We start from the raw sequence: 27,304 nt of genomic DNA, 5'->3' as shown, positions 1-27,304 counted from the left end.
AAAAACAAACTTTGTCTTCTCCGTCTGTAATTGTCCAGGTGTACATGAACACTGAACTTGTAATTGCAAAATCTCTGATGGCAATTGCTCTTTTTTCTTGTAGGGGTGAATGTTTTATGTCTTCATATTATCTATAAAAGTCTTGTACGCGTAAAGGTGAAAGTGAACAAACGATAAAAGGTCACTGTGCTTAGTTAAGTCGCTTCAACATCTGCAGAAAAATCAGTATGTAACGTATCTACAACAGTTATAAGACCGACACAACAGTCCTTGCACATTGCATTGCACACCGTAAAGGCTACAGCACAAGTAAGACCCATGCCATGAAGAACAATAGTAATATCTACAGTTTAATGAATATCTGCCACATTTGGCATAGGTACAGTAACTATTAAATTCCGTTGAAATGAAGCCTTTTACACACAATATTCCATTAAACACAAAGGTTAGATCGTCTATCCTGCCAGAGATCCAAGATGGCGCCGCTGATGGCAGCCCAGGTCGCCCTCACACGGGCGCTACTGCATGAATTACTTTCACTGTACTACATTAATACTTGCAGCTTTATAATGGCAATGCTGTATTGTACTTATCTATAATAAAATGGAAAAAAAGAAACTGATTGGCATCTGTGTGAGGTTTATTGCTGAAGTAAGGCTCAAACAGAAGGCCATTCTTAGTATAGTTTCATAACTATGAGGAAGAAAAAAAAAGATACACACCTGCCGCTCCTCGAATTCCCCTAAAATTGCATATATTTGCATTTAAAATGAGTTTTAGATCAGTGGCACGCACAAAAAAGTCAGAGAGGATCTACCTAAATCGACCAGGAGCGGTCAAAATGACCGCCGTGTAATTTGCGCGTGATGGTGCGCGTCACGTCAGTATTTATGACGCGTGTTGGTGGCGTCGTTTCCTCCGTGAAGTCCGTTGCTCTGTCCTAGAAACACACTAGCGCCCTCCAGTGGAGAGAAATAGTCTAAACTTGACTTCTGATCGTTGTCAGCGTACAGACGCACCACGACTACCACCGAGGCGCTGCAGTATTTACAGGCGTTGCACAGCGGCCATTTTAAATTGTTTAAAAATAGTATTAAAAGTTGTTAAAATGTTAATTTTGGTGTCAGTTCATAACAGACACACTAACATATGTAGCGCATTGATATCTCAGCTGGGTGTTTACCTTGACAGAATAGAGAGTTTAAACACCGGCGGTCGTTTTGACCGCCCACGGTCGTTTTAGGCAGGAGTGGAATCGCGGCCGTGCTACATAAGTGGTTTTCTGTTTAAGTCTTTCTTCATCGTTAAACTTCACTTCTGCTTTCCTTCCCCCTGCTCCTTTTCAATCACGGGGTGTGTAAGTGGAGTTGTGTTTGATCACGAGTCACTTGTTTCTGTCTGGAGCTGCGAGGTGCCACGAGCCGAAGAAATAACAAGGAAATGAAATGAAAACATTGCAAAGCAGCTCTCTTGTTCCACTTTGTTGTATCTTGCGTATTTTTCTTTCCTCTCCTTCCTCCCTCCCCAAATTTCTGATATACTGTAGCTATACTGGGCGTGTGCGTGTGCGTGCTATAGTGCAACATTAACCTTGGTTCAAATCCTTTGTAATCTGTATATGTAATGTTTGCATTGTACGGTGAGGATCCATGTGAACCAAACCGAGGAAATCCCCTTGTGGTGGAAATGTGCTCGGCGATGAATCGGGCTCTGACCCCGATAACTCGTCGCGGTCTTCCGTCAGGCGACGCTAAACGCCGTGCGCGTGTCATTTTCTGTGAAGTCGAACTTCCTGTGGTCCGGGTCATCTTTGGGCCCCGCCGCAGTCTCGTGGCTCTCGTGGGACGAGTCCTTGATGACGCTGTAATACACCGCCGCTCGCTGGCTGGTCACCTTCTCCTTGTGCTCCCCTTTGCACCGGCACAGCCTCTTGAAAGCCAAACGAAACTTCTGGGACATGAGGTTGTACACGATGGGGTTGATGGCGCTGTTGGTGTAGATGCACATCCGGCAGAAGAGCAGGAACCAGGTGTTGTGGTAAGGTGGGTCTGTAAGCGAGTTGACCACCACCAGAGTCCGGTACGGCATCCAGAGCAGGGCGAAGAGGGCCACCACCACAGCTAGCATCTTTGTGACCTGACATTTTTGCAAAAAACACAGCAACATGCGGAGAAAAGAGAGGGACACATATGTGGTTATCCGGCGATATTCAAATGGATAGAAGTTATAAATATCCTAGTGAGTTCATGCAAATGATACACTTATTCATTGTGATCATTAATTGGGGCAACACAGCATGGTTCCTTAAAGTGGTGGTAACATTCTGGACAGAAGTTAGCAAAAGGTTGCTATATTGTTGCGAATTCGGGGGGCAGCCCGGGAACCGCCGCAGCCATGACGCGAACCCGTGTCTTCCGCACCACAGGCGATTATACGTCAACCAGTTGACTAAAGGGTCCGAGCCGTTAGCCAAGGACTAGCGAGTCTATTTATCAGTGGACGTTACAACATTTTGAAATCATACTGTAACAACCACAGATGTGTAGACTCGACCACGGATGTGTAGACTCGCTAGCCCTTGGTTAACGGCTCGGACCATTTAGTTGACTGGTTAGTGCGACCTGGGTTTGCGTCCCGGCTGCGGCGGTTCCCCGCTGCCCCCCGAATTCGCTACACTGGTGTCAGACGTGGGATGGTAAAACCGTGAGGCCGTCGGAAGCGCGTGCGTCCAGAGGCGTGAGGGAGCTGATAGGCTGAAGCACTTCCCGAAGGAAGGTTGTGGTGTAACGGACCACGGATGTGCAGACTCGCTAGCCCTTGGCTAACGGGTCAGACCCTTTAGTTGATTGGTTAATGTAGTCGCCCGTGGTGCGGGAGACCCGGGTTCGCGTCCGGCTGCGGCAGTTCCCAACTGCCCCCCCCCCAACCTGAGCCGTCCCTCTAATATACTCGTTCCTAATCCTGTCCTTCTTCATCACCCCCAGGGAAAATCTTATCATCTTCACCTCTGCCACCTCCAGCTCCTCCTCCTGTCTTTTCATCAGTGCCACTGTCTCCAAACCATACAACATAGCTGGTCTCACAACCATCTTGTAAACCTTCCCTTTAACTCTTGCTGGTACCCTTCTGTCACACATCACTCCTGACACTCTTCTCCACCCTCTCCACCCTGCCTGCACTCTCTTCTTCACCTCTCTCCTGCACTCCCCGTTACTTTGGACAGTTGACCCCAAGTATTTAAACTCATACGCCTTCGTCACCTCTATTCCTTGCATCCTCACCATTCCACTGTCCTCCCTCTCATTCACGCATAGGTATTCCGTCTTGCTCCTACTGACTTTCATTCCTCTTCTCTCCGATGCATACCTCCACCTCTCCAGGCTCTCCTCCACCTGCTCCCTACTCTCGCTACAGATCACAATGTCATCCGCAAACATCATAGTCCACGGAGACTCCTGCCTGATCTTGTCCGTCAACCTGTCCATCACCACCGCAAACAAGAAAGGGCTCAGAGCCGATCCTTGATGTAATCCCACCTCCACCTTGAACCCATCTGTCATTCCTACCACACACCTCACCAGTGTCACACTTCCCTCATACATATCCTGCACCACTCCTACATACTTCTCAGCCACTCCCGACTTCCTCATACAATACCACATCTCCTCTCTCGGCACCCTGTCGTATGCTTTCTCTAAATCCACAAAGACACAATGTACCTCCTTCTGGCCTCCTCTATACTTCTCCATCAACATTCTCAAAGCAAACATCACATCTGTGGTGCTCTTTCCTGGCATGAACCCATACTGCTGCTGCTGATCACCACCTCTCCTCTTAACCTAGCTTCTATTACTCTTTCCCATATCTTCATGCTGTGGCTGATCAACTTTATACCTCTGTAGTTCATATTATATTATATGCATATGACTTTATAGGCTCTTAATTTTTGTAATTATCATTCTCTGTTGTTAAGGGCGCCACTTCTTACTGTAGTTTTATGATTATTTTAAAGCTGCAATCAGTGATTTTTCCCATTTAATAAGTTTATAGCTGATCCATTTGAAACGTGATGATGATGATGTGGCGGTTGTGTTGGACAGACAGTCAGTATTCCAGCAGAACAGCGTTGCGATATAGTGGATGTAGGAGGCAGAGGGAAACAGACCTCTTGATGGCAGTATCTCATGAGGAAGAGCAGGTCATCCGCTTACTGGAGGGTTGCCAGTTTGATCCTCGGCTCCTCCTGCCAAAAATGCGGAGGTGCACCTCAGCAAGACACCTAATCTGCTCCTGATGAGCTGGTGGTTACCTTGCGTGGTTGACACCAGCATTGTTATGTGTGGGGGTGGGGGGGTGGGCGGTGAATGTGAGGCATTCATTGGTTGTAAAGAGCTTTGAGTGGCTGTTGCAGCTGGAAAAGCGCAATATAAAATGCAGTCCATTCAGCATTTTGACACTGATTTTCTGGGACTACAAACCGGGTGCAGCGGCCATTGTGGGTGGTGTGCCGTCAGCTCAGCAGTAAACAGTTCCCACCCTTGTAAAACCCTAACCCTAACCCTGGGACCAAAGCCAACACAGACTGTCTGATGTATTACATACTACAGCACACCATATGGGAACACCGTTGTACAGTCATATTGGTTGTCATGGAGACATCAGCATCACGTTTCATCTTGTTTCCCGTTTCAGTCGGAACGGGTTTGCCGCTGCGCCAGTGTTCGTCCTACCCGATCAAAACATTTCAACAGCGGTACACGGACGGCCCGGTATCACGCCAAGATGGGTAGTGCGCCCGCCGGTCCCACCTGTCAGCGCCACGCTTTGCCTCGCTCAGGCGGGAAAAGTACACGCGTGTATGAAGGTGCAGTGCCAGCAGGGGGCGATGATTAACTCAACGCCGGCAACTTCCCGAAGGAGGAGAAGAAGCAGTACAGCATTTTCCAAAATCCCTCCCCTAACCCTAACCTGCCTTCACCTCTTAATCATCGCCCCCTGCTGGCACTGCACCTTCATACACGCGTGTACTTTTCCCGCCTGAGCGAGGCAAACCGTGGCGCCGGCGGGTTAGACCGGCGGGTGTATTACGCGCTTCGTTGTGATGCCGGGTGGGCGGAGAGCGTCTCCAACCTTGGCAAAGATGACCGGTGGTGTTATGGAGCCTGGCTCCACGTTACAGACGGTTAAATAACAAGTTTACGAGCGAAGAAAAGTCGCGGATTTCTGTTTTCATTTGTCTGATTCTTCATAATGTAATGCACCCCCTCCCCCCCTTTTCTCCCCCAATTGAATCCGGCCAATTACCCGACTCTCCCGAGCCGTCTCAGTCGCTGCTCCACCCCCTCTGCCCATCCGGGGAGGGCTGCAGACTACCACGTGCCTCCTCCCATACATGTGGAGTCGCCAGCCAGTGAGGAGTTTCCCCAGGGGGACGTAGAGCGTGGGAGGATCACGCCACCCCCCCCCCCCCCCGAACAGGCGCCCCAACCGAGGCGACACATCCCCACATCCGGCTTCCCACCCACAGACACGGCCAATTGTGTCTGTGGGGACGCCCGACCAGGCCGGAGACAACACGGGGATTCGAACCGGAGATCCCCGTGTTGGTAGGCAGCGGACTAGACCGCCCCGCCACCCCGACGCCCTGATGTAAATTAGCCCTTTTGAGCTGCCACTCATGTATGAAAGGTTAAAGGGTCATATTTTATTACTGTTATCATTGGTGTTGTTCTCGTTTTCCAGTCTTTACCTGTTTTCGTGCCGAGACTGCGCCCTTGTTGGAGGTGACGGGGCCGTGCGAATGCCCCCGGTGGACCAAGCCCCCTCCGCCGGCCCGCTCGCTCAGATGCGACGGCAGGGGGCTCATGAACAGAATCCTGGCGATGAGCCCGTACAGCGCGGTGGCCACGACGAGGGGGACCACGTAAAACAAAGTGAAGTCCAGGAAATAAATGGGCATGTAGAGGTTCCTGGACACCCGGTAGCCACAGGTGACCACCACGCCGTTGGCGTAGACGGTCTCGTCCGTGTCCACCAGAAAGAACCACATGATGCAGTACAGCGAGGTGAAGATCCAGACGCCGGCGATGATCCTCTTGGCCCGGGAGATGGTGCATATGAACTGGGCCTTGATGGAGTGGCATATGGCGATGTAGCGCTCGATGGTGAACGCGGTGATGGAGCAAGAGGACACGTTGATGCCCAGGTACTGAAGGTAGGTTATGCACAGGCAGCCGGTGTAGCCGTATATCCAGAAGGACACGGCGTCGGAGATGTTGGGTAAACCGGCGGCCAGGAGCACGATGAGGTCCGCTATGGCCAGGCTGACGAGGTAGCAGTTGGTCGGGGTCACCATGTGCTTGGTGCGGAGGACCACCAGCACCACCATGACGTTCCCGGCTATCCCGACCCCGCAGATGACCGTCGTCAGCAGTATGGTGATGACCTGCTCCTCGACGGGGTTCAGCGGCATCTCCGTCAAATTCACAACGTGGGCGAGACTGTCGTTCTGATCGGGGGTTGTGTGATTTTCCATCGTGTCGAAAGTCCCGTCGGCACACCTCAGTTGATCCTCGAACAAGAGCCCTAGAGAAAAAACAGGAGACGCAGGACAAAAGATCTCGTTAGACCCCCCAAAGTGTCCACCGTGTATTGCAGGATTTCTCATTTCTGTATATTTCACATCTGTGTGATATAACAAGGTTCCCATCAAACACCGGGAAGGAGCAGTGGTTTACATGTTTTCCTTCTGCTCGGTCAGGAAGGTAGGAGATGCAGGAGAGCACAATATAAATGATGTGCAAATGTGTCCTGAGAGATGGCTCACCATAGTTGGCAGCGGGCGTGGGTCAGCAGGACCGGGTGGAGGATGCGGTTGTAGCAGCGCTGTGCAGATCCAGAAGGAACTGACCAGGAGAAAGAAGAAAACCGGAGCTGCCTGGTCGGCTCTACTCATGCACATCTGTCTTGCACTCTCTCTCGCCCTTTCTCTCTCTCTCTCTCCCTCTCTCTCTCTCTCTCTCTCTCTCTCGCTCACTCTCTCTCTCTCTCCCTTTCTCTCTCTCGCCCTTTCTCTCTCTCTCCCTTTCTCTCTCGCCCTTTCTCTCTCTCTCTCTCTCTCTCTCTCTCTCTCTCTCTCTCTCCCTCTCTCTCGCCCTTTCTCTCTCTCTCTCTCCCTCTCTCTCGCCCTTTCTCTCTCTCTCGCTCACTCTCTCGCTCACTCTCTCGCCCTTTCTCTCTCTCCCGTTCTCTCTCTCTCTCTCTCTCTCTCTCTCTCTCTCTCTCTCTCTCCCTCTCTCTCGCCCTTTCTCTCTCTCTCTCTCCCTCTCTCTCGCCCTTTCTCTCTCTCTCGCTCACTCTCTCGCTCACTCTCTCGCCCTTTCTCTCTCTCCCGTTCTCTCTCTCTCTCTCTCTCTCTCTCTCTCTCTCTCTCTCTCTCTCTCCCTTTCTCTCTCTCCCTTTCTCTCTCTATCTCCCTTTCTCTCACTCTCTCCCTCTCTCTCTCCCCCTCTCTCTCTTTCTCTCTCTCTCTCTCTCTCCCCCTCCCTCTCTCTCTCTCCCCCTCTCTCACTCTCCCCCTTTCTCTCCCTCTCTCCCTCTCTATCTCTCTCCCCCCTCTCTCTCTCTCTCTCTCTCCCTCTATCTCCCTCTCTCTCTAGCTCCCTCTCTCACTCTCTCTCTCCCTCTCTCCCTCTCTCTCTCTCTCTCCTCCCTCCCTCTCTCTCTCTCCCCTCTCTCTCTCTCTCCCTCTCCCTTTCTCTCCCTCTCTCTCTCCCTCTCTCTCTCTCCCTCCCTCTCTCTCTCTCTCCCTCTCCCTTTCTCTCCCTCTCTCTCTGTCACACGCACACACACACACACCAGCACCCCTCCCTCTCGTCCACGGATACGAGGCACCACGGTATCCTATGTACAGTACGTTGGACCACCTACTTCAAAATCAATTTGTGCTCTCTGTCCAGGCGTGGAGCCTGGCAGCCAACCTGATTGTGATGATAAACTCAGTAATTACTGCAGCCACGTGGAGACGGAGCCTGCAATTAAGCACGTCGCCGCTTTCATCGACCGGGCATTCACCAGGAATGGCATTATACTTAACATGTGTATTTTGCCCAGGATAATTGTACTGCTGTGGACATTTCACTTCACTCCAGTTCAGTTCAACCACACTGCCCTTGCTCGGTGTGCATGGACATTAAACAATGAAAAGTGGAGTTGTGTACCCCTGAGCATCGTGCAGATTTGGTCCTGTAAGCGAAAATCCAACAAGTCCTCCAGCAGCCCATACAATCACATAGGTCGTCTGTCCTCTAATACGACCCACAGGCGCGTTTCCTAAATTAGCGCCCCCTACCGGCGGCAGGAGATATGCCACAGATACTTTTTGCCTCTGTGCATTGTGGGTTTGTAAAACAACGTGAGAACAATAGAATATGTAGTCACTGCGTTTTTGTGTTTCGCCATCTTGTATAGTAGCTAAGATGCTAATGGCAGTATGTGTACCTATGAATGACGTTATAAGAGCTAGCTTAACGTTAGCCACAAGTTAGCAAGTCAGCTAGCGTGGACATTATAACCGCTATGTGACATTAAACTTTGCTTTTATTAATATTCATCCTCACCACAGCTTATGGAAGGAGATGCTTACGTTACAGGGAAAGTGACGTGTTATAATTACGGAGGACCGCGAGGAAGTAGATTAAAACCCAACTGTAGGCTCTAATAAGCTGCTCGTACAAACGACCTGTGGGGTCGTTTTTTGGTGGAGGAGTCTCTGACAATCAGAGAACCAAGGAGCCATTATGTACTGCTAATGCTACTAATAATACTGCATTTGTCATCCCACAGATCACGCGAGGCTTTTATAAGTGGTTCTTGATCATTAGTAAAGATTGCCTTTGCAGGTGGAGAACCTGAACGCCACCTGCAGGTTAACTGTGTCTAGGACACACTGGCATGCAAATTCCCTGTGTTGTATGCCAAGCCTGCTGACAGCACAGATTAAAGAAAAACAAAACTACTGATACTACTAATACTATATGTTTAGCCGTAGTAATAGAGTACATGATACAAGAGTAAAGAGGGATGTATATACAGGGTAAGGTCAGTACAAACAGTCTCATGGCTTGAAACTAGCTAACACTATTGACATTACTCTACTAGTCTGTGTACATGGTGCAGTGTCAGGAATCAGGAACATTTATTTGTCACATTGTTTCCCCACAGCCCACAGCAGTGCAACACAAAGACAAAAACACATATTCAAAACCTATAAGAACAAATATATCCAAACTACACAAAACTGCAAAAACTACAAAAACACATATATCCCCCCAAAAAATGAAATAAATGAAAATCACTGTCCAAGAGAGTGAACGCCAGCCAGGATGACTGTCGGAACCGCCGGCATGCATGGGCTAGCAGTTAGCTAAGCCTGCCCCACTGCCACGTCCTGTCAGACCGCCCTTGGTCTTTCCTCTTCAGGCGCAGCTCCAGGCAGGGGCCGTGGTCTTTGGAACCACCGGACGCAACAGACCAGGCTCCCCCAGCCGACCCAACGCCAGCTCCCCCAGCCAGACACCCTCAACACACCTCCTCACACTCCACATGACGACACCAAACAGTCAACGCCAGGCGAGGCCGCCGCCAGACCGCCCTCGGTGTTACCGGAACTGCCGGTCTGCATGGGCTAGCAGTTAGCGTAGCCTGCCCCGCTTCCGCGTCCTGTCAGACCGCCCTAGGTGTTTCCTCTTCGGGTATTGCTCCAGGCGGGGCCGCGGCCTTCGGGCCCACGGGACGCAGCAGACCAAGCTGTCCCAGCTGAACCAGCGCCAGCTCCCCCAGCCAGACACCCTCGACACACCTCCTCACACTCCACACGACGACACCAAACAGTCAACGCCAGGCGAGGCCGCCGCCAGACCGCCCTCGGTGTTACCGGAACTGCCGGCCTGCATGGGCTAGCAGTTAGCCTAGCCTGCCCCGCTTCCGGGTACTGCTCCAGGCGGGGCCGCGGCCTTCGGGCCCACGGGACGCAGCAGACCAAGCTGTCCCAGCTGAACCAGCGCCGACACAAAAACCCAGACGCGCCATCTTCCCACACCGGAATGTAGAGCAGGAGTGAGAGACGTGTACAGGCAGGGGTATGTAATTCAGGGATTTGGAGAGTCAAAATCTAAGCCATGGGAGATATTTCCGTCCTATTATGGGCGAAAGGGGAATAAGGTTTTCATGTCTTGTGTGGACGGAGAGGGACAGGGAGGTTTCTCCGTTGGCAGAGAGGAGCTGCTGCTCCCGGCTAGCTGAGGATGTGGCTGATGGGTTCGTAGTATCAGCGTCCTGCCAGCCCACCTCGTCCAGGCAGAATCCGAAGGCCCCATTTCCTCCTCGGGCAGTGTAATTTTTTTTCAGGGGAAAACCTAATCCAACCATCTCTCCAAAGCAAGAGAACACATTCTAATGAACCACTTCAAGCCCAGAGAGCTCTTTACCCCTCCGACTAGCGGTCAGTTTGAATACTAATGCATGGCAGATACTGGCGTGTACGCAGCAGTATGGTCAACCAGACCAGGGAATGTTCTACTGCCTTCTATTGTGTTTCCTTTATACGGGGTTTGGATGGAACGTACATAGCTGCTTATCTGGACTCAGACAGTCTTGTTTGTCTGTCACGCTGCTGGACTGCAGGCATGCATGGAGGCTTGGTTTTGTATCAGGAGGGACACATAAGACGGCATTCCAGTATCTTCTGTTGTTATGCTGATTCATTTTTGAATATGCACACAAGTGTTGAGCCGGTATTTGGTTTGTAGATGGCCGGACCTACTCCCGCACTTACCTAACGGACTTTGAAAGCAATTTCTGGGGAGACCAAGTGAGGAGAACTGTGGAAATGTTTTTTTGGAAGGGGGGAGGAGGGGGGGCAATTGTACTTGGCCAATTGCCCCACTCTTTCGAGCCGTCCCGGTCGCCGCTCCGCCCCCTCTGCCGATCCGGGGAGGGCTGCAGACTACCACGTGCCTCCTAGGATACACGTGGAGTCGCCAGCCGCTTCTTTTCACCGGACAGTGAGGAGTTTCACCGGGGGTGACGTAGCGCGTGGGAAGGTCCCGCTATTCCCCCCCAGTTACCCCTCCCCCTCGAACAGGCGCCCCGACCGACCAGAGGTGCAGCGACTAGGACACACTCCCACATCCGGCTTCCCACCCGCAGACACGGCCGATTGTGTCTGTAGGGGCGCCCGACCAAGCCGGAGGTAACACGGGGATTCGAACCGGCGATCTCGGTGTTGGTAGGCAACGGAGTAGACCGCTACGCTACCCGGACGCCCGATGTGAGAAGTTGTTGCTTTCATTTTACATAGATATCGTCTCTGTAACTTGTGTGATTTTCTAAATTAATTGGACTTCAAATGAGGCGGCGTGCCAGATACCGGAGATAAATTGGCGCGTTTCAAACCTCCGCTCGAACACGTGGAACACGTGGAGCGCAGCACGGCGATGTGACGATTGAGCGCGCGCGCGCGCGCGAGAGAGAAGCATGATTAATTCATGGATTCTAGATCAACCGCCACAAAGTGGCTCCTCTTCAGACGGCCTGCCGAGTTGCGGGATAAACACGTGGAGGAGGACAAAACGGAGAGATTAAAAATAGATGAAGCATCTTGTCTATTCCAGGCTGGGGACTTAAAAATAGTGTTCTGAGGCTCAGGAGGCGTCGAAGCCGGAGCGCTCTGATGAAACACACAGGAGGTTTTAAACGGAAGGAAGTTCACACGGTGGCACGGATGGGTTCAAGGGAACCGGCTGCTGAGTTACTTGATGAGTTTATGGAACAATTTTATTCCCTCAGCCAAAATTATCCAGGCCGGTAAGCAGTGCTCCAAGGAGTCAGACTCAGCAACCTGCTCATTTCCTCTACAGGGGTGGGAACACCGTTACAGGGACCATGACACATGCCCTCAAAACACCGAAGAGAAGAAACACAAGTGTTAAAAACAAATACAAATTATACACCCTGCTTTTATTGCGCTTCTAAAGCCCACTGGTGACATCTAGTGGCGATAAAGTAGATTACACTAACCTCTATTAACTCCAATAATCCCATGCTTGCCGATTTACAGTGTATTTTATCTTTATTTTTCATCATTGAAACATGTTGGTCTGTGCGTCAAATATGGCCTTGGATGGGTTTACATAGAGAGAGAGAGAGAGAGAGAGAGAGAGAGAGAGAGAGAGAGAGAGAGAGAGAGAGAGAGAGAGAGATAGAAGTCTTGAACAGCGCCGTGTATAACCAGCGCCATGTATAGAGACAGCACTGTTGACTGCTCACGTTTGCCACCTGGTGGTTGTTGGTGCGCACTGCAGCTAGTGCTGGCTAAATAAGCTTTCCCAAAGTCTCCCAATGAATGAAGTGAAATCTGGAGGTAAAAGGTATGTCTGTAACATGGCCATTTTTAAAATTTATTTCTGATTTCTCCCAATTTAGTGGCCAATCGATCCCTATTTTAATTCAAACACCCACCCTCGTACTGCATGCGTTCGCCAACTGCATCTCTCCGGCCGGCAGTCTCGAAGGAGACGCCTCCCCACTTTCGTGACAAGGCGACTCCAGGTCGAACCACTGTTTTTTCCGACACACACGGAGACGCGTTCACGTGACGAACACAAGCCGACTCCGCCCCCCTCCCGAAGACAGCGTTGCCAGTGATTGCTGCTTCATCGAGTCCGGCCATAGTCGGATCTGACGAGACCGGGGCGAGAACCCCCGTCCCCAGTGGGCATCTGCATCGACACAAAGCCAATGCTTAGACCGCTACACCACCGCGGACTTTGTAACATGGCCATTTTAGCTCGCTATGGGAAGGGGGGAAAAATGTCCTACGGGCTCCTTCCAACACGACCAGTTGTCCATTCTCTATATGTTGTATGTGTGTACAAAGAGTGGCTATGGGCCCGTCTTAAGGCCCCTATCAATTCATTTGATAATGTGTTTAAATGGGTGGCACAGTGGTTAGCGCAGTCGCCTCACAACAAGAAGGTCCTGGGTTCGAACCCCGGGGTTGTCCAGCCTTGGAGGTTGTCCCGGGTCATCCTCTGTGTGGAGTTTGCATGTTCTCCCCGTGTCTGTGTGAGTTTCCTTCCACAGTCCAAAGACATGTAGATCAGGTGAATTAGCCGTGCTAAATTGTCCCTAGGTGTGAATGTGTTGGCCCTGTGATGGACTGGTGGGCTGTCCAGAGTGTCTCCCCGCCTGCCGCCCAGTGGCTGCTGGGATAGGCTCCAGCATCCTGTGACCCCGATTGGGATAAGTGGCTTGGCTAATGGATGGATGTGTTTAAATGGTGCATATTTCCCAAATCCATTTGCATTCAATCGGATTACCACAAACCAATTGACACATGGTGGAACCTAGGCCTATAGGGCCCGTTGGGGTCTAAGGCCTCGGGGCAGTTTCCCACTTTGCCCTGTCAGTAATCCAGCCTTGGTCTGTAATGTCTGTAACAGATGTGTCTGGCACAGCTCGTTTTTGAAAACCTCTTGTTAGTTGATTTGTTTTTGACATTTGGGAAGACACAGTCTCACATTGCCGTGGATAACACAAAGTAAAAAAAAAAAAACTTGTTTCCATCGTGGACCTTGCAGTAGCAGGGATGACAACACAACAAGGTTAAACAGTTCAACATGCTGGTGGCTGAACACTACTGCAGCTATTAGGTCACCCAGCAGTGTCTTTTACTGACAAACGTAAGTCTACACAGGATCATATACCAATAAAAATCCAAATGTCAGTGCACAATTTGGCAATTCAACATTATAAAATGTGTAACATCACAACAAAATGTGTAACATCACAACAACATGTGTAATGTTACATGTATGGACCTTGTTTGTATGACGCAAATGAGCTGGCTGCATGTCGAACGGGAAGTGATGTCCGTTGTGTTCCAATCACATGACGTGATGTGTGTCGCTGACGGGAGGTGGAGTGGGCCCGGCGAGTGGTGCGCCGCTTCCACAGGAAACGTCCCGTGACTCACAAACAGGAAGTTCTTACTTCAACAGGTCGCTTCCTGAAAAGGAAACTCACGACACGACAGCTGGACGGTAAAGGAGAACGATCTGGGAGAGGATCAGTCCTGCAACATTACATGTACGACATGTGGGTTTAGAGTTGGACCCGAGTCAGTAGATCAGTTTTTTGTGTGTAATAAAAAGGTCGCACACAACATAATTACACATTCAGCAACATTTATTCATTTGCTGATATGGGTTTTTAATACCTTTATAAATAACTGTTTACAGTTGTCTCGAGAACTGAGAGGGAGTGGTGTGGTCCTAATTAATATTCATGAGCTGACCTTTGAGTGACAAGTATAGACAACAGTTAGGGTGGGCGGGGTTTCGTATTTTAATGAGTTGATCTGATTGGCAGTATGTAAACGAGCCAGGAAAAAGATCAGATGAGAAGAGATGAACTAGGGAAAGCTCTTCTTCAAAGAACAAAAGAAATTCTACCCTCTAGAGCCGACTTATTTTTTAGTAAAAGACGGTAAAAAACAAGACAAAACATGATGATTTAAGTCATTAGTGACGTTAGAAAAGTGTTTCAAGTGTGGTCCGAGTACATATGAACTACAAACATGTAACTCATGAACCATTTTGTAGTTGCTGAGTTCAGTGTTTACTGTCAGGTAGGACTCGAACGTCTTCAGCGCAGCAGCAGAAAGTGGGTGGAGAAGGCAGAAAGCGGGTGGGGGATGTGGGTTTGCAGAAGAAGGTCTGTGTGACAAGCAGTTTTCCACTCCTTCCGTTACAACCAGAATGGCAAAAACCATTGAAGTGGGTGATTCTTACAGAGACTGGAGTATCGGGCTTGATGGAACACTGTCTTTTAGTAAAATGAGAATAAAATCAGGCTTCTATTCTAATAATACAAAGTGTTTTGGGCGCCACGGTGGCCCAGTGGTCAGCGCTGTTGCCTCGCAGCAAGAAGGCCCTGGGTTCGAACCCCCAGGCCGTCCCAGGTCCTCTCTGTGTGGAGTTTGCATGTTCTCCCCGTGTCTGCGTGGGTCTCCTCCCACCATCAACAAGACACGCATGTTCGGGTTAACACTCCTGCCTGGGCCCCTGAGCAAGGCAGCGGAAAGAAAAACCGGAGCTGGTCCCGGGGCGCTGCCGCTGCTCCTATAGAGCAGGATGGGTTAAATGTAGAGGATGAATTTCCCCGCGAGGATTAATTGTAATAAAATCAATGTATATCATTTCTTAACCAAGACTTGTTTCTACTTTTCACCCCATCAGATTATGGTGTTTTATTTAGGCATGTACCTTCTGCCCTGGATGCTGTCTACCAGGGTGTGTTGGGATTTCTCAGAGGATCCAAGTCCCTTATCTGCCATGTTGTATAGCATGTAAAGGCTTGGGTAAATTATATTTGTGTATTTTAAGCAAAGGCGGAAATCCCAGGGGGGGAGGGGGCGGGGGGACATGACCCCCCCCCCATCCTGGGAAAAATGATATCCCCCCCCCCAATATTTCGCCCCTGATGTACAGCACTATTTTCGGTGTCCCCCTCAGGAATTGTGCTGAGAAAATGTCATGTAATTGTCCCCTCCAAAGTTGATATCAGATTGTCGCCCCTGATTTTAAGTGAACGGTTTCTCTGGCACGCCGTTATTGGTTTACTTCCAGACTATTCTGTGTCATCTGCTGGCTTTACTGATTTATTAAATTCACTTTGGTGTGAGTTCTGCACCTCTTTTAGCTCCTGACACTGACCTATGACCCCCCCCCCCCGTTTGTTCTCTCCAATTGTGCTGGTACTTGGCCAGTTACCCCACTCTTCCGAGCCGTCCCGCTCTCTGCTCCACCCCCTCTGCTGATCTGTGGAGGGCTGCAGACTACCACATGCCTCCTCCCATACATGTGGAGTCCCCAGCCGCTTCTTTTCACCTGACAGTGAGAAGTTTCACCTGCGGGATGTAGCACATGGGAGGATCATGCCATTCCCCCCAGTTCCCCCTTCCTCCCCCCGAACAGGCGCCCCGACCGACCAGAGGAGGCGCTAGTGCAGCGACCAGGACACATACCCACATCCGGCTTCCCACCTACAGACACGGTCAATTGTGTCGGTAGGGACGCCTGACCAAGCCGGAGGTAACACGGGGATTCGAACCGGCGAGCCCCGTGTTGGTAGGCAACAGAATAGACCGCTAGGCTACCCGGACGCTCCAGGATTGTATCTTTAAACTCCGAGACTGCATTAATTAAAAATTAGGCGGGAAAAAAAAACCAGTGCAGAAAGGGTGACGTAAGCTGTTCATCCATGAGCAGTCTGCACAGAGAGGATCTCCTCTTCCTTTCCTTGTTGCTTCAGTCGTATTTTCTTCAACAAGAACGCGGCTCTCCTCGCTTCCTGCGTTTTGAAGAAGGACGCGCACACCTGTCGACGCACGCGTCGGGCGTAGACCTCCAGAAACACCAGGCCGTAGCTGAGCAGCCACAGGAAGCCCAGCAGCACCGGGATCATGAGGTTTGGAGCCGAACGAGTCACATCACAGCCTGAAGCCTCGGCGCTGAAGGCCAGCAGGTAGTCCCTATGGAAGTCCGTCAGCTGATGTTTGACGCAGTATTGTGGGATGTTGCAAAGGGCGGGGACGAACGAGTACACCTATCGGAAGAGACGAGGACACGAGTTAGTGACACAGAAACTTGTAACAGTGGAACGGCCATGGGTGACTAGACTCGCTAGCCCTTGACTAACGGGTCGGACCCTTTAGTTGACTGGTTAGTGCAGTCGCACGTGGTGCGGGGAACCCAGGTTCTATTCCTGGCTGCCCCCTTAATTCTCGCAACATTCCTCCTTCGGGAATCCCACCTCTCCCACCAATATAGCCAGAATCCTGGGGGCAGCCTGGAATCAAACCTGGGTTCCCTGCACCATGGGTGTTTGCGCTAACCAGTCAGCCAAAGGGTCCGACCCGTTAACCAAGGGCTAGCGAGTCTACACATCCCAGGTTGTTACACTGCCACACTATGGTTTGCTTCATGTGCACCTTTATGTGGGCTAGCCCTGACACCCCATGAGCAAATCCATGCAGTTGTCCACTTTACAACAGGGCATACTTTACAAAGGCTTCATAAGTGGTTGCTAATTACTTCATAAACGGTTAGCAACTCATTCATCGATGTGTTATAAATCAGTAATAAGATGTTATAAGGCATTGGTAAATAGACTTTCTGGGTTGCCAGGCTGGGAGCCAGCATCGGCGTTACGGACGGGCCTTGGGGGTCCGGGCCCATCCAAAAAAGTCACTGTGCCCCCTCAGCTGAATTCTCTCCCTGACAAAAAAAAACAAAAACCTGAAATACTTTTACAGCTATGAGTAAGACTAAGCCATACAATCTGGTAATGGAAGACTTAACACTGCAGTGCAAAAAAAGTGATAGTTTACATTTAGGAAACCATCCATCCATCCATTATCCAAACCACTTATCCTGCTCTCAGGGTCACGGGAATGCTGGAGCCTATCCCAGCAGTCATTGTGCGGCAGGTGGGGAGACACCCTGGACAGGCTGCCAGGCCATCACAGGGCCCACACACACACATTCACACCTAGGGACAATTTAGTACGGCCGATTCACCTGACCTACATGTCTTTGGACTGTGGGAGGAAACCGGAGCACTCGGAGGAAACCCACGCAGACACGGGGAGAACATGCAAACTCCACACAGAGGACGACCCGGGACGACCCCCAAGGTTGGACTACCCCGGGGCTCGAACCCAGAACCTTGCTGTGAGGCAACTGCGCTAACCACTGTGCCACCGTGCAGCCCGTTTAGAAAACAATCACATACTAAAAAGAAAAACCCCCAGCCTATCCAATTAAAAACATCTACTATATCCACATTGTATGTAGGCGTATGAGTTTAAATACTTGGGGTCAACTGTCCAAAGTAACGGGGAGTGCAGTAGAGAGGTGAAGAAGAGAGTGCAGGCAGGGTGGAGTGGGTGGAGAAGAGTGTGAGGAGTGATTTGTGACAGAAGGGCTCCAGCAAGAGTTAGAGGGAAGGTTTACAAGATGGTAGTGAGACCAGCTATGTTGTATGGTTTGGAGACAATGGCACTGATGATAAGACAGGAGGTGGAGCTGGAGGTGGCAGAGGAAGGTGCAGAGGACAGGAAGAAATGGAAATGGATGATCTGCTGTGAACCAGTTCATCTGGATACTGATTCAACCGTCTTTGATTTTCTTGTCTGGATTATTGAGTATGCATCAAGACATTATCAGCAAGTGGCCTGCAAACAAAACAGCTTGAAAATGTTGCACAATTCATATGCAAACGTCAATTTTCATGCAGTGGCAACAACAACTACAATTACATAGAATAAGTTTGGGGTGAAGGTTAGGGAGCAGATAAGTTTGGGGTTAAGGTTAGGTAGCAGATAAGTTAGGGGCTAGGGTTAGGTAGCGGATAAGTTAGGGGTTAAGGTTAGGTAGTGGATAAGTTTGGGGTTAAGGTTAGGTAGCGGATAAGTTAGGGGTTAAGGTTAGGGAGCGGATAAGTTTGGGGTTAAGGTTAAGTAGCGGATAAGTTAGGGGTTAAGGTTAGGGAGCGGATAAGTTTGGGGTTAAGGTTAGGGAGCGGATAAGTTTGGGGTTAAGGTTAGGGAGCGGATAAGTTAGGGGTTAAGGTTAGGGAGCGGATAAGTTTAGGGTTAAGGTTAGGGAGCGGATAAGTTTGGGGTTAAGGTTAGGGAGTGGATAAGTTTGGGGTTAAGGTTAGGGAGTGGATAAGTTTGGGGTTAAAGTTAGGGAGTGGATTAGTTTGGGGTTAAGGTTAGGGAGCGGATAAGTTTGGGGTTAAGGTTAGGGAGCGGATAAGTTTGGGGTTAAGGTTAGGGAGCGGATAAGTTTAGGGTTAAGTTTAGGGAGCGGATAAGTTTAGGGTTAAGGTTAGGGAGCGGATAAGTTTGGGGTTAAGGTTAGGGAGTGGATAAGTTTGGGGTTAAAGTTAGGGAGTGGATAAGTTTGGGGTTAAAGTTAGGGAGTGGATTAGTTTGGGGTTAAGGTTAGGGAGCGGATAAGTTTAGGGTTAAAGTTAGGGAGTGGATAAGTTTGGGGTTAAGGTTAGGGAGTGGATAAGTTTGGGGTTAAGGTTAGGGAGTGGATAAGTTTGGGGTTAAGGTTAGGGAGTGGATAAGTTTGGGGTTAAAGTTAGGGAGTGGATAAGTTTGGGGTTAAAGTTAGGGAGTGGATTAGTTTGGGGTTAAGGTTAGGGAGCGGATAAGTTTAGGGTTAAAGTTAGGGAGTGGATAAGTTTGGGGTTAAGGTTAGGGAGTGGATAAGTTTGGGGTTAAAGTTAGGGAGTGGAAAGTTTGGGGTTAAGGTTGGGGAGCGGATAAGTTTGGGGTTAAGGTTAGGGAGCGGATAAGTTTAGGGTTAAGGTTAGGGAGCGGATAAGTTTAGGGTTAAAGTTAGGGAGCGGATAAGTTTAGGGTTAAGGTTAGGGAGCGGATAAGTTTGGGGTTAAGGTTAGGGAGCGGATAAGTTTAGGGTTAAGGTTAGGGAGCAGATAAGTTTGGGGTTAAGGTTCGGTAGTGGTTAGTAGTTCGGCTGTCGTCTTGTCTCGTGGCTTCTGAGAGAATGTCTATGGAGAATCTCATTGATCAAATGTGGGCTCCCAACCTGGCAACCCAAAATTGGTTTTAACTGATGCATTATTGCATCTTGACGCTGTTTTATAACATATTGATAAGTTATTAACTATTGATAAAGTAATTTGTGACCACTAATAAAGCCTATGAATTCCTCATAGTACTTTGCGAGTTATGTTGGATAATCTCACCAGATTCTTGTCATTACATCATTGGGGATAAATCCAAATAACATTTTACCTTAAAACTGACACCGATCCTGGCGGAGATTGCGGGAAGATCCAGAAGCAAGGGCACATTCATCTGAACGACGTGATACACAACGTAATCCAGAACGATCATGAGGGCCATGGCAGCGAAATTCAGAGTCACGAGAACCAGAGATATGAAGCACGAGGAGCATTCTTCATTCGTTATCTTGCAGTTTGCAGGACGGATCACCTGTTCAGAGGATGCTATTTGTTGTTCGGCATCATTTGCTTTTTGCAGTACCTCTTTTGAAAGGTGCGCGTTGTCAAACTGAAGCGACGTTAGGTAGGATTTCAAGTAGCAGGCGGATTCAAGCAACAACAAAACGAGAAAAATGGCGGCGAGAATCCGGTTGGACAGCAACTTGTACTCCTTTAGTAAATTCCTGGCGTGTGAAAAGTTGGTCTCCATCCGTCTACTGACATTTCTAAACACGCTTCTGACCTCCGAAAGGTCGATTTGGGTAAAATGATCAAACTTCTGCAGATACGTGACCATATTCATGTTATCACTTTTGACCTTCATGGACTCGCTCGCAAGGTCTCCTTTGACCCTGTTCCAGAGGTCAGACGACTTCAGAAGGGTCCTGGCGAAGCCCTCGGAGGTGCATTTGAAGATTTGCACCACCGCCCCCGTGTTGGCCATCACGTTGGGGAGCACGTTCAGCACAAGGACCATGAAGGAGGCGGAGACGACGAGTTTGCGGCCCTGCTTGCTGCAGAGGGTCGGCAGGGCCATGGTCAGGACACAGCGCAGGGGGTGGCAGAGGAACGAGAGGAAGAAGACGGTCACGCCGTAGACACAGGCGGTCTTCGTGGAGGTTTCGCGGTCATATCGGAGAGTCCCTGAGAGCCACAAGTACAGGGGGCCACCGGTCACCATGGCCATCACGAGACACAGAGACAGCAGCGTGAGGACCTCCTTGCTGGCCGGTGCAGGGGCGGAGTAAACGTCCCACAGATAACGTAGGACAGATTTGAGGGCCTTGCTGCAGGGTCCTTTCCTGAGAAGGAAGCATACGAGCATGACACAGATGGGGGTTTTCTGACTATCAAACTTAGATTGAAAAAGTGTTTTTAGATGCAAACCACCTCATGAACCTGGATTTGCCTCGTGAACTCACACGCTCACGACCTGACTTTCAGTGTCACTGGTCTCCGTCAGAGATGACTTCTTTTAAGAAAGACCAAAAGCCTCTCCTCATCAAAGCCCACTTTAAATCCTTACATTTAATTTAAATTAATTAAATTAATAATAATAAAAGTCAAAACACAATAAAATAATCAAAATAAAATTAAAATACTAAATAAAACAATGAAATAAAATAATTAATAATGTTAATTAAATTAAAATTTACTTTGAATTTAATTCAATTTAAATTTAAATTCAATTTAAATCACTTTGCATTTTAAAAGAAGTCTCTGATGATGGCACTTTGAGTTTGAATAGACGTTGGCTGTTACTAATAGGCCTTTTCCATTCATGTGTGCTGGCTTGGCCTGACTCGGTTTGACTCGGCATGTCAACCCAGCGCGGCTGGATTTGCATTTCCATGACAACAGGGCTACCCGCTTGAAGCTGGATCCTTTAGCTGATGACATGCTTGTCTTGAGTTGATGACATGTAAAAGCAGCACCCTGTTTACTATCGCACTGTGCAGCGGTTGCTGGTGGCCAGCTGCTGGTCATCATGCTGGTCATCATGCTGGTGGCCAGCTGCTGGTCATCATGCTGGTGGCCAGTTACTGGTCATCATGCTGGTGGCCAGCTGCTGGTCACCATGCTGGTGGCCAGCTGCTGGTCACCATGCTGGTCATCATGCTGGTGGCCAGCTGCTGGTCATCAGGCTGGTGGCCAGTTGCTGGCCATCATGCTGGTGGCCAGCTGCTGGTCATCATGCTGGTCACCATGCTGGTCATCATGCTGGTGGCCAGCTGCTGGTCATCATGCTGGTGGCCAGTTGCTGGTCATCATGCTGGTCATCATGCTTGTGGCCAGCTGCTGGTCATCATGCTAGTGGCCAGGTGCTGGTGATCATGCTGGTGGCCAGTTGCTGGTCATCATGCTGGTGGCCAGCTACTGGTCACCATGCTGGTGGCCAGCTACTGGTGATCATGCTGGTGGCCAGTCGCTGGTCATCATAGATTTTCAGGCCTTTGTTAGGATTTTGCTTGGCATCTTCTGCTTATAGCTTGAAAAACTGTTAACGGAAATGTAAGTCAACGTAGCATGGTTTCACTCGGCTTGGCCAAAGTTGCCAGTGGAAAAACACCTTTAACACACCATTATTCTATTATCGTTTCTATTACGAAGTCCTTTTCTCCTTGCACTTGGCAGCTTCATTTGCCCGTTTTCTGTCTTGTGTCAATTTAAACCCACTCCACCACCTCGCAGAAGGACTTCCACTAAATGCACGTGATATGACATGCACTCTCGGCTATGATAGAATTACTATGTTGCAAATATTCTACTATTACTACTTAATGTAGTACTACTATCACAGGATTGCTATGTTGCAAATGTACTACTACTACTACTTCATCTGGCACTGCCAAAGCGCCATAATGCCAGTTGGTGATATTTTAATGTGTCTGCTAAATTGCGCACTTTTGCGCAAGTCATTTTGGATAAAAGCATCTGCTGAATTATTGAATGTGAATGTTTAGCTGTGTCAGCTGTGGAGGTTTGGGGGTGCGGCCCCTCTAAAAATGTCTGTGAGCAGTGGCGCCCCTAATTTTACACCGAGTACGCAAACTGTGTACAAGGAAATTTTTAATTCACAGCACACACTTTTTAGAAATATGCATAACTTACAAATAAACACAACTTTGTTGGACTTTAATGAGAACACTGGCATCGGTGATCGGTTCTTGGTGTAAAAAGATTCAGCTTGGTTGAGTACGCATTTACTGCTCTTCAAAACTGGACTAACACTACAAACTGATGCAAATATGACCACAGTGTTACATGATGCTGGGCTATTTTCATAATTCCAGATGTGAACTGTGACTAATATAGCCGACAGAGGCATAATTCTCTCCAAAACCCATGATGCATGGTCAGCCTACATGCTGTTTGCAGTCACCACTAGACCCACTTCATATTACACACTTGGGACAGTGAGCCAATATCATTCTGTTCACAACACAACAGCTGTGATTCACATCTATGACACTATGTGTACTTATTTTATATTCAGATAATAATAATAATAATAATTATTATTATTATTATTATTATTATTAAATGAAAAACTGCAAGTTGCATAATGGAGACATTTATTGTTTTGGGCTTGCAAGATTTATATTTTTAAGTGCATTATGAATAGACCGTCTTAATTCCCCTAGTTCAAATGATAACAGAATATAGAGAGAATAAATTAGACACATATATATAATAAAAATATATAATAATATAAGTATTATATACAATAATATTAATAAAACATAAAATATATAAATATAATTCAGTGATTCAAGTAAATTCTTTATGAGACAGTACAAGCCTATTTCATGCCGTGAGCAATCATCAGCTGTCTATATATATATATATATATGTATAGTTATCAATATAAATCTGCAAAAACGAACCTGTATACTTCATAATGTAACTTATAGCGTAGACACTTTGCTGGGCATTATATCCCCTGAATGTGACTCGACTCTGTTCTATTTTCAGAAAACCACAAATAGAAGAACTCAAATCGTGGAGAATTTATGATCTTACCTGGACGGGGTGACGGAGTGCCGAGTCTCCATGGTGAACTTCATGCAGCCTGTGAAGATGTCAGCTGAATAAAGCAGGTTTGAGAAATGCTCGGAGGGAATCTGGGTGCAACAAAAAAAAAAGAAAAGAAAGAAAGAAAAAAAAAAGGAACTTGCTGAACAGTCAGCATCAAGTCAGCGACTGGGCCGCTGCCGAGTTCCCATGTGGATAAAAAAAAGGTCCTTGTGCGTGACACTGCTGTCACACATGCACACACACATGCACATGCGGTGTGACTCAGGTGATTGTGATGCTCCACAACACAATGAAAGCAAGTCATTTTTGGTGGTTTTGACGCGAGTGATCTGTCACGATGGTTTTGACTCAATAAGCACTGTGTCCCAGGATGGCGGCCTTCAGGGAACATGGTCACACGTTGCATGAACTTAAACTGCAAAGGTGACCAGTTGAATTTTGTTTTTGCTCTTTTTTTTTAGACTTCATCTCAGCGTGCATTAAGACTACTGCCACTGGCAGGTTCAATACGGGAACATCTGCAGCAGGATGGGACCTGCACCCTCACTCCAGTTTGTTTCCGTTGAACTGTTGACAACGAGAGGGAAGTTTAACATTTAACTTTTTTCTTTAAAGGAAAAAAAAAACTCTGTAAAGAAGCGTTTAAAAAACTTTAAATAACGACTTAAAGTTTAGCTATCGATCCATCTTCACTAGCCATCGCGTTTCTCTTTCTGGAACACGAAAAATCACGTATGACTTCACTCTGTTTCTCACACACACACACACACACACACACACACACACACACACACACACACACACACACACACACACACACGTAGATGTGGTATTCTAGAGAACGTAACAGAAAATATAGATGAAAGATGAAAACACATTTGGATGTGTAGGATCACAAAAACGTCACACAATACAGGATCACAACTCAGGTTAGAACTGATGAATTCAAGAGTCTTCTTCTTCTTCCTCTTTCAGCTCATCCGTTTCCACCTTTTCCTGTTCTCTGCCTCTTCCTCTGTCACACCAGCCACCTGCATGTCCTCCCTCACCACATCCATAAACCTCCTCTTTGGCCTTCCTCTTCTCCTCTTCCCTGGCAGCTCCATATTCAGCATCCTTCTCCCAATATACCCAGCATCTCTCCTCCACACATGTCCAAGCCATCTCACCTCTCTTGCTTTGTCTCCAAACCGTCCAACCTGAGCTGTCCCTCTAATATACTCGTTCCTAATCCTGTCCTTCTTCATCACTCCCAATGAAAATCTTATCATCTTCACCTCCACCACCTCCAGCTCCACCTCCTGTCTTTTCATCAGCCCCACTGTCTCCAGACCATACAACATAGCTGGTCTCACTACCATCTTGTAAACCTTCCCTTTAACTCTTGCTGGTACACTTCTGTCACACATCACTCCTGATCACTCCTCCATCACTCTTCTCCACCCACTCCACCCTGCCTGCACTCTCTTCTTCACCTCTCTACTGGACCCCCCGTTACTTTGGACAGTTGACCTCAAGTATTTAAACTCATTAACCTTCATCACCTCCACTCCTTGCATCCTCACCATTCCACTGTCCTCCCTCTTCCACACATAGGTATTCCGTCTTGCTCCTACTGACTTTCATTCCTCTTCTCTCCAGTGCATACCTCCACCTCTCCAGGCTCTCCTCCACCTGCTCCCTACTCTCGCTACAGATCACAATGTCATCCACGAACATCATAGTCCACGGAGACTCCTGCCTGATCTCGTCTGTCAACCTGTCCATCATCACCGCAAACAAGAAAGGGCTCAGAGCCGATCCTTGATGTAATCCCACCTCCACCTTGAACCCATCCATCGCTGCTAACGCACACCTCACCACTGTCACACTGCCCTCATACATATCCTGAACCACTCTTCAGGAAGCAGGAACACATCCGAAACGAAATATCGTTTCCCCCAGCCCACAGCAGTGCAACACAAAGACAAAAACCCATCCCAAAACTACAAGAACACACATACCCAAACTAACACATATATGCAAACTAAACAAAAAGAAAAAATCACTGTCCAATAGAAGGAACATCTGTCAGGATGACTGTCAGAACTGCCGATTTGCATGGGCTAATAGTTAGGTTAGCCTGCCCTGGTTCTGCATCTGTTCAGACCGCCCTCGGTGTTACCTCTTCAGGTGCAGCTCTGGTTAGGGCCATGCTCCTTGGGACCACCGGATGCAGCAGACCAAGCTCCCTTAGCCGATCCAATGCCAGCTCTCCCAGCCAGACACATGTGACACGCCTCTCTGCACTCCACACAACAACACTAAAAACAGTCAACGCTAGGCGAGGCCGCTGCCAGACCGCCCTCGGTGTTATGCGAACTACCGGTCTGCATGGGCTAGCAGTTAGCTTAAACTGCCCCGCTTACGTGTCCTGTCAGACCGCCTTCGGTGTTACCTCTTTGGGCACAGCTCCAGGCAGGGCCGTGGTCCCTGGGCCCATAGGATGAGGCAGGTCAAGCTCTCCCAGCCGATCCAGCACCAGCTCTCCCAGCCATCAGACGAAGACAAACTTAGACGCGGACGTGGACAAAGACACTGCATGGACGGTACTGGGTGAGGCCACTGCAAACGTGAATTCATGCCGCCATCTTCCCACACCGGAAGCGGGTGGGAAGAAGTCTTACATACTTCTCTGCCATTTCCGACTTCCTCATACAATACCACACCTCCTCTCTCGGCACCCTGTCGTGTGCTTTCTGGAAATCCACAAAGACACAATGTAAATGTGGCCGCCTCTGTACTTCTCCATCACCGTTCTCAAAGCAAACATCGCATCTGTGGTGCTCTTTCCTGGCATGAAACCATACTGCTGCTCGCTGATCATCACCTCTCCTCTTAACCTAGCTTCTATTACTCTTTCCCATATCTTCATGCTGTGGCTGATCAACTTTATACCTCTGTAGTTGCCCCAGTTCTGCACATCACCCTTGTTCTTGAAAACTGGTACCAGTAGGCTTCTTCTCCACGCCTCAGGCATCCTCTCACTTTCCAAGATTGTGTTAAACAATCTAGTTAAAAACCCCACTGCCATCTCTCCTAAACATCTCCACGGGTCTGTCAATTCAAGAGATTCATGTCAGCAAATTATGTTGGGTGTAACCAAACTGCTGAGTAACAACGGATAGTCATGTTTTCACCCCATGTTTCTCAAAATGAAACTTTGTAATAACCCAACCGCCTTCTTCTTGTTTTATTTGATTCAGTTCTTAATAGCAGCTTCTGGTCTCTAACACCATACAGAGGCTCTGGATAAGGAAACGCGGCACTTCCTTACCCAGTATGGCACGTGGGTATTGGGCAAGTTCTCCAATTTTATAGTTTTGCTCTTAAACACGGTGGGACCTCCCGAGCTGACCCGTCTAGCACTGAGTAACTACATCGGTTCTGCAGGTTAACCATTGTGGCAGGCCTTGTGACTTCAGAGAAATTGCGACACCAAACAGGAATCGCAAGGAATTTAAAGCGCTGTGCACAGATCTTCAAAAAAGGAGCCTCAACACCAGGGTGAAGCCAGCCGAGTAGCATTCATTCTCACTTTCGGTTATGAAGTCACATCGGACTGATCTGCGCTGGACCTCTGGTGTGTGCCGTGAAACTGAACCAGCAGCTATTGTAA

At 48.7% G+C, this 27,304-nt stretch overlaps 2 protein-coding genes across 2 annotated transcripts; both read right to left on the bottom strand.

Annotated features, from left to right (window-relative positions):
• Positions 1-1,740: 1,740 nt before the first annotated feature.
• LOC130108133 (thyrotropin-releasing hormone receptor-like) lies at positions 1,741-6,535 on the bottom strand. Its single transcript, XM_056274985.1, has 2 exons — positions 5,750-6,535; positions 1,741-2,136 (listed from the first exon to the last, which is right to left on the bottom strand). The coding sequence occupies exons 1-2, from the start codon at positions 6,533-6,535 to the stop codon at positions 1,741-1,743; spliced, it is 1,182 nt and encodes a 393-aa protein (XP_056130960.1).
• A 9,782-nt stretch (positions 6,536-16,317) lies between these two features.
• On the bottom strand, positions 16,318-22,248 carry ocstamp (osteoclast stimulatory transmembrane protein). The gene is made up of 3 exons (XM_056274978.1): positions 22,189-22,248; positions 19,898-20,890; positions 16,318-16,668 (listed from the first exon to the last, which is right to left on the bottom strand). The coding sequence occupies exons 1-3, from the start codon at positions 22,246-22,248 to the stop codon at positions 16,318-16,320; spliced, it is 1,404 nt and encodes a 467-aa protein (XP_056130953.1).
• Between the last annotated feature and the right edge of the window lie 5,056 nt (positions 22,249-27,304).

The sequence above is a fragment of the Lampris incognitus genome, chromosome 2, assembly GCF_029633865.1.
Source record: "Lampris incognitus isolate fLamInc1 chromosome 2, fLamInc1.hap2, whole genome shotgun sequence".
In the NCBI taxonomy this organism is placed as follows: Eukaryota; Metazoa; Chordata; class Actinopteri; order Lampriformes; family Lampridae; genus Lampris; species Lampris incognitus.
Note: the sequence above shows the minus strand (reverse complement) of the source record. Positions and strands in the feature narration are given on the sequence as shown.

Bases quoted from the DNA above. Each gene is read 5' to 3' on its own strand.
- ocstamp (XM_056274978.1), bottom strand. From the start codon at position 22,248: ATGAAGCTGCCAAGTGCAAGGAGAAAAGGACTTCGTAATAGAAACGAT. The intron at 20,891-22,188 runs GTGTGTTAAAGG...CCCTGCAGCAAG, and splicing joins GAAACGATAATAGAATAATG to GCCCTCAAATCTGTCCTACG. The intron at 16,669-19,897 runs GTAAAATGTTAT...CTCTTCCGATAG, and splicing joins GGATCGGTGTCAGTTTTAAG to GTGTACTCGTTCGTCCCCGC.
- LOC130108133 (XM_056274985.1), bottom strand. From the start codon at position 6,535: ATGGAAAATCACACAACCCCCGATCAGAACGACAGTCTCGCCCACGTT. The intron at 2,137-5,749 runs GTAAAGACTGGA...CAAAAATGTCAG, and splicing joins CAGTCTCGGCACGAAAACAG to GTCACAAAGATGCTAGCTGT.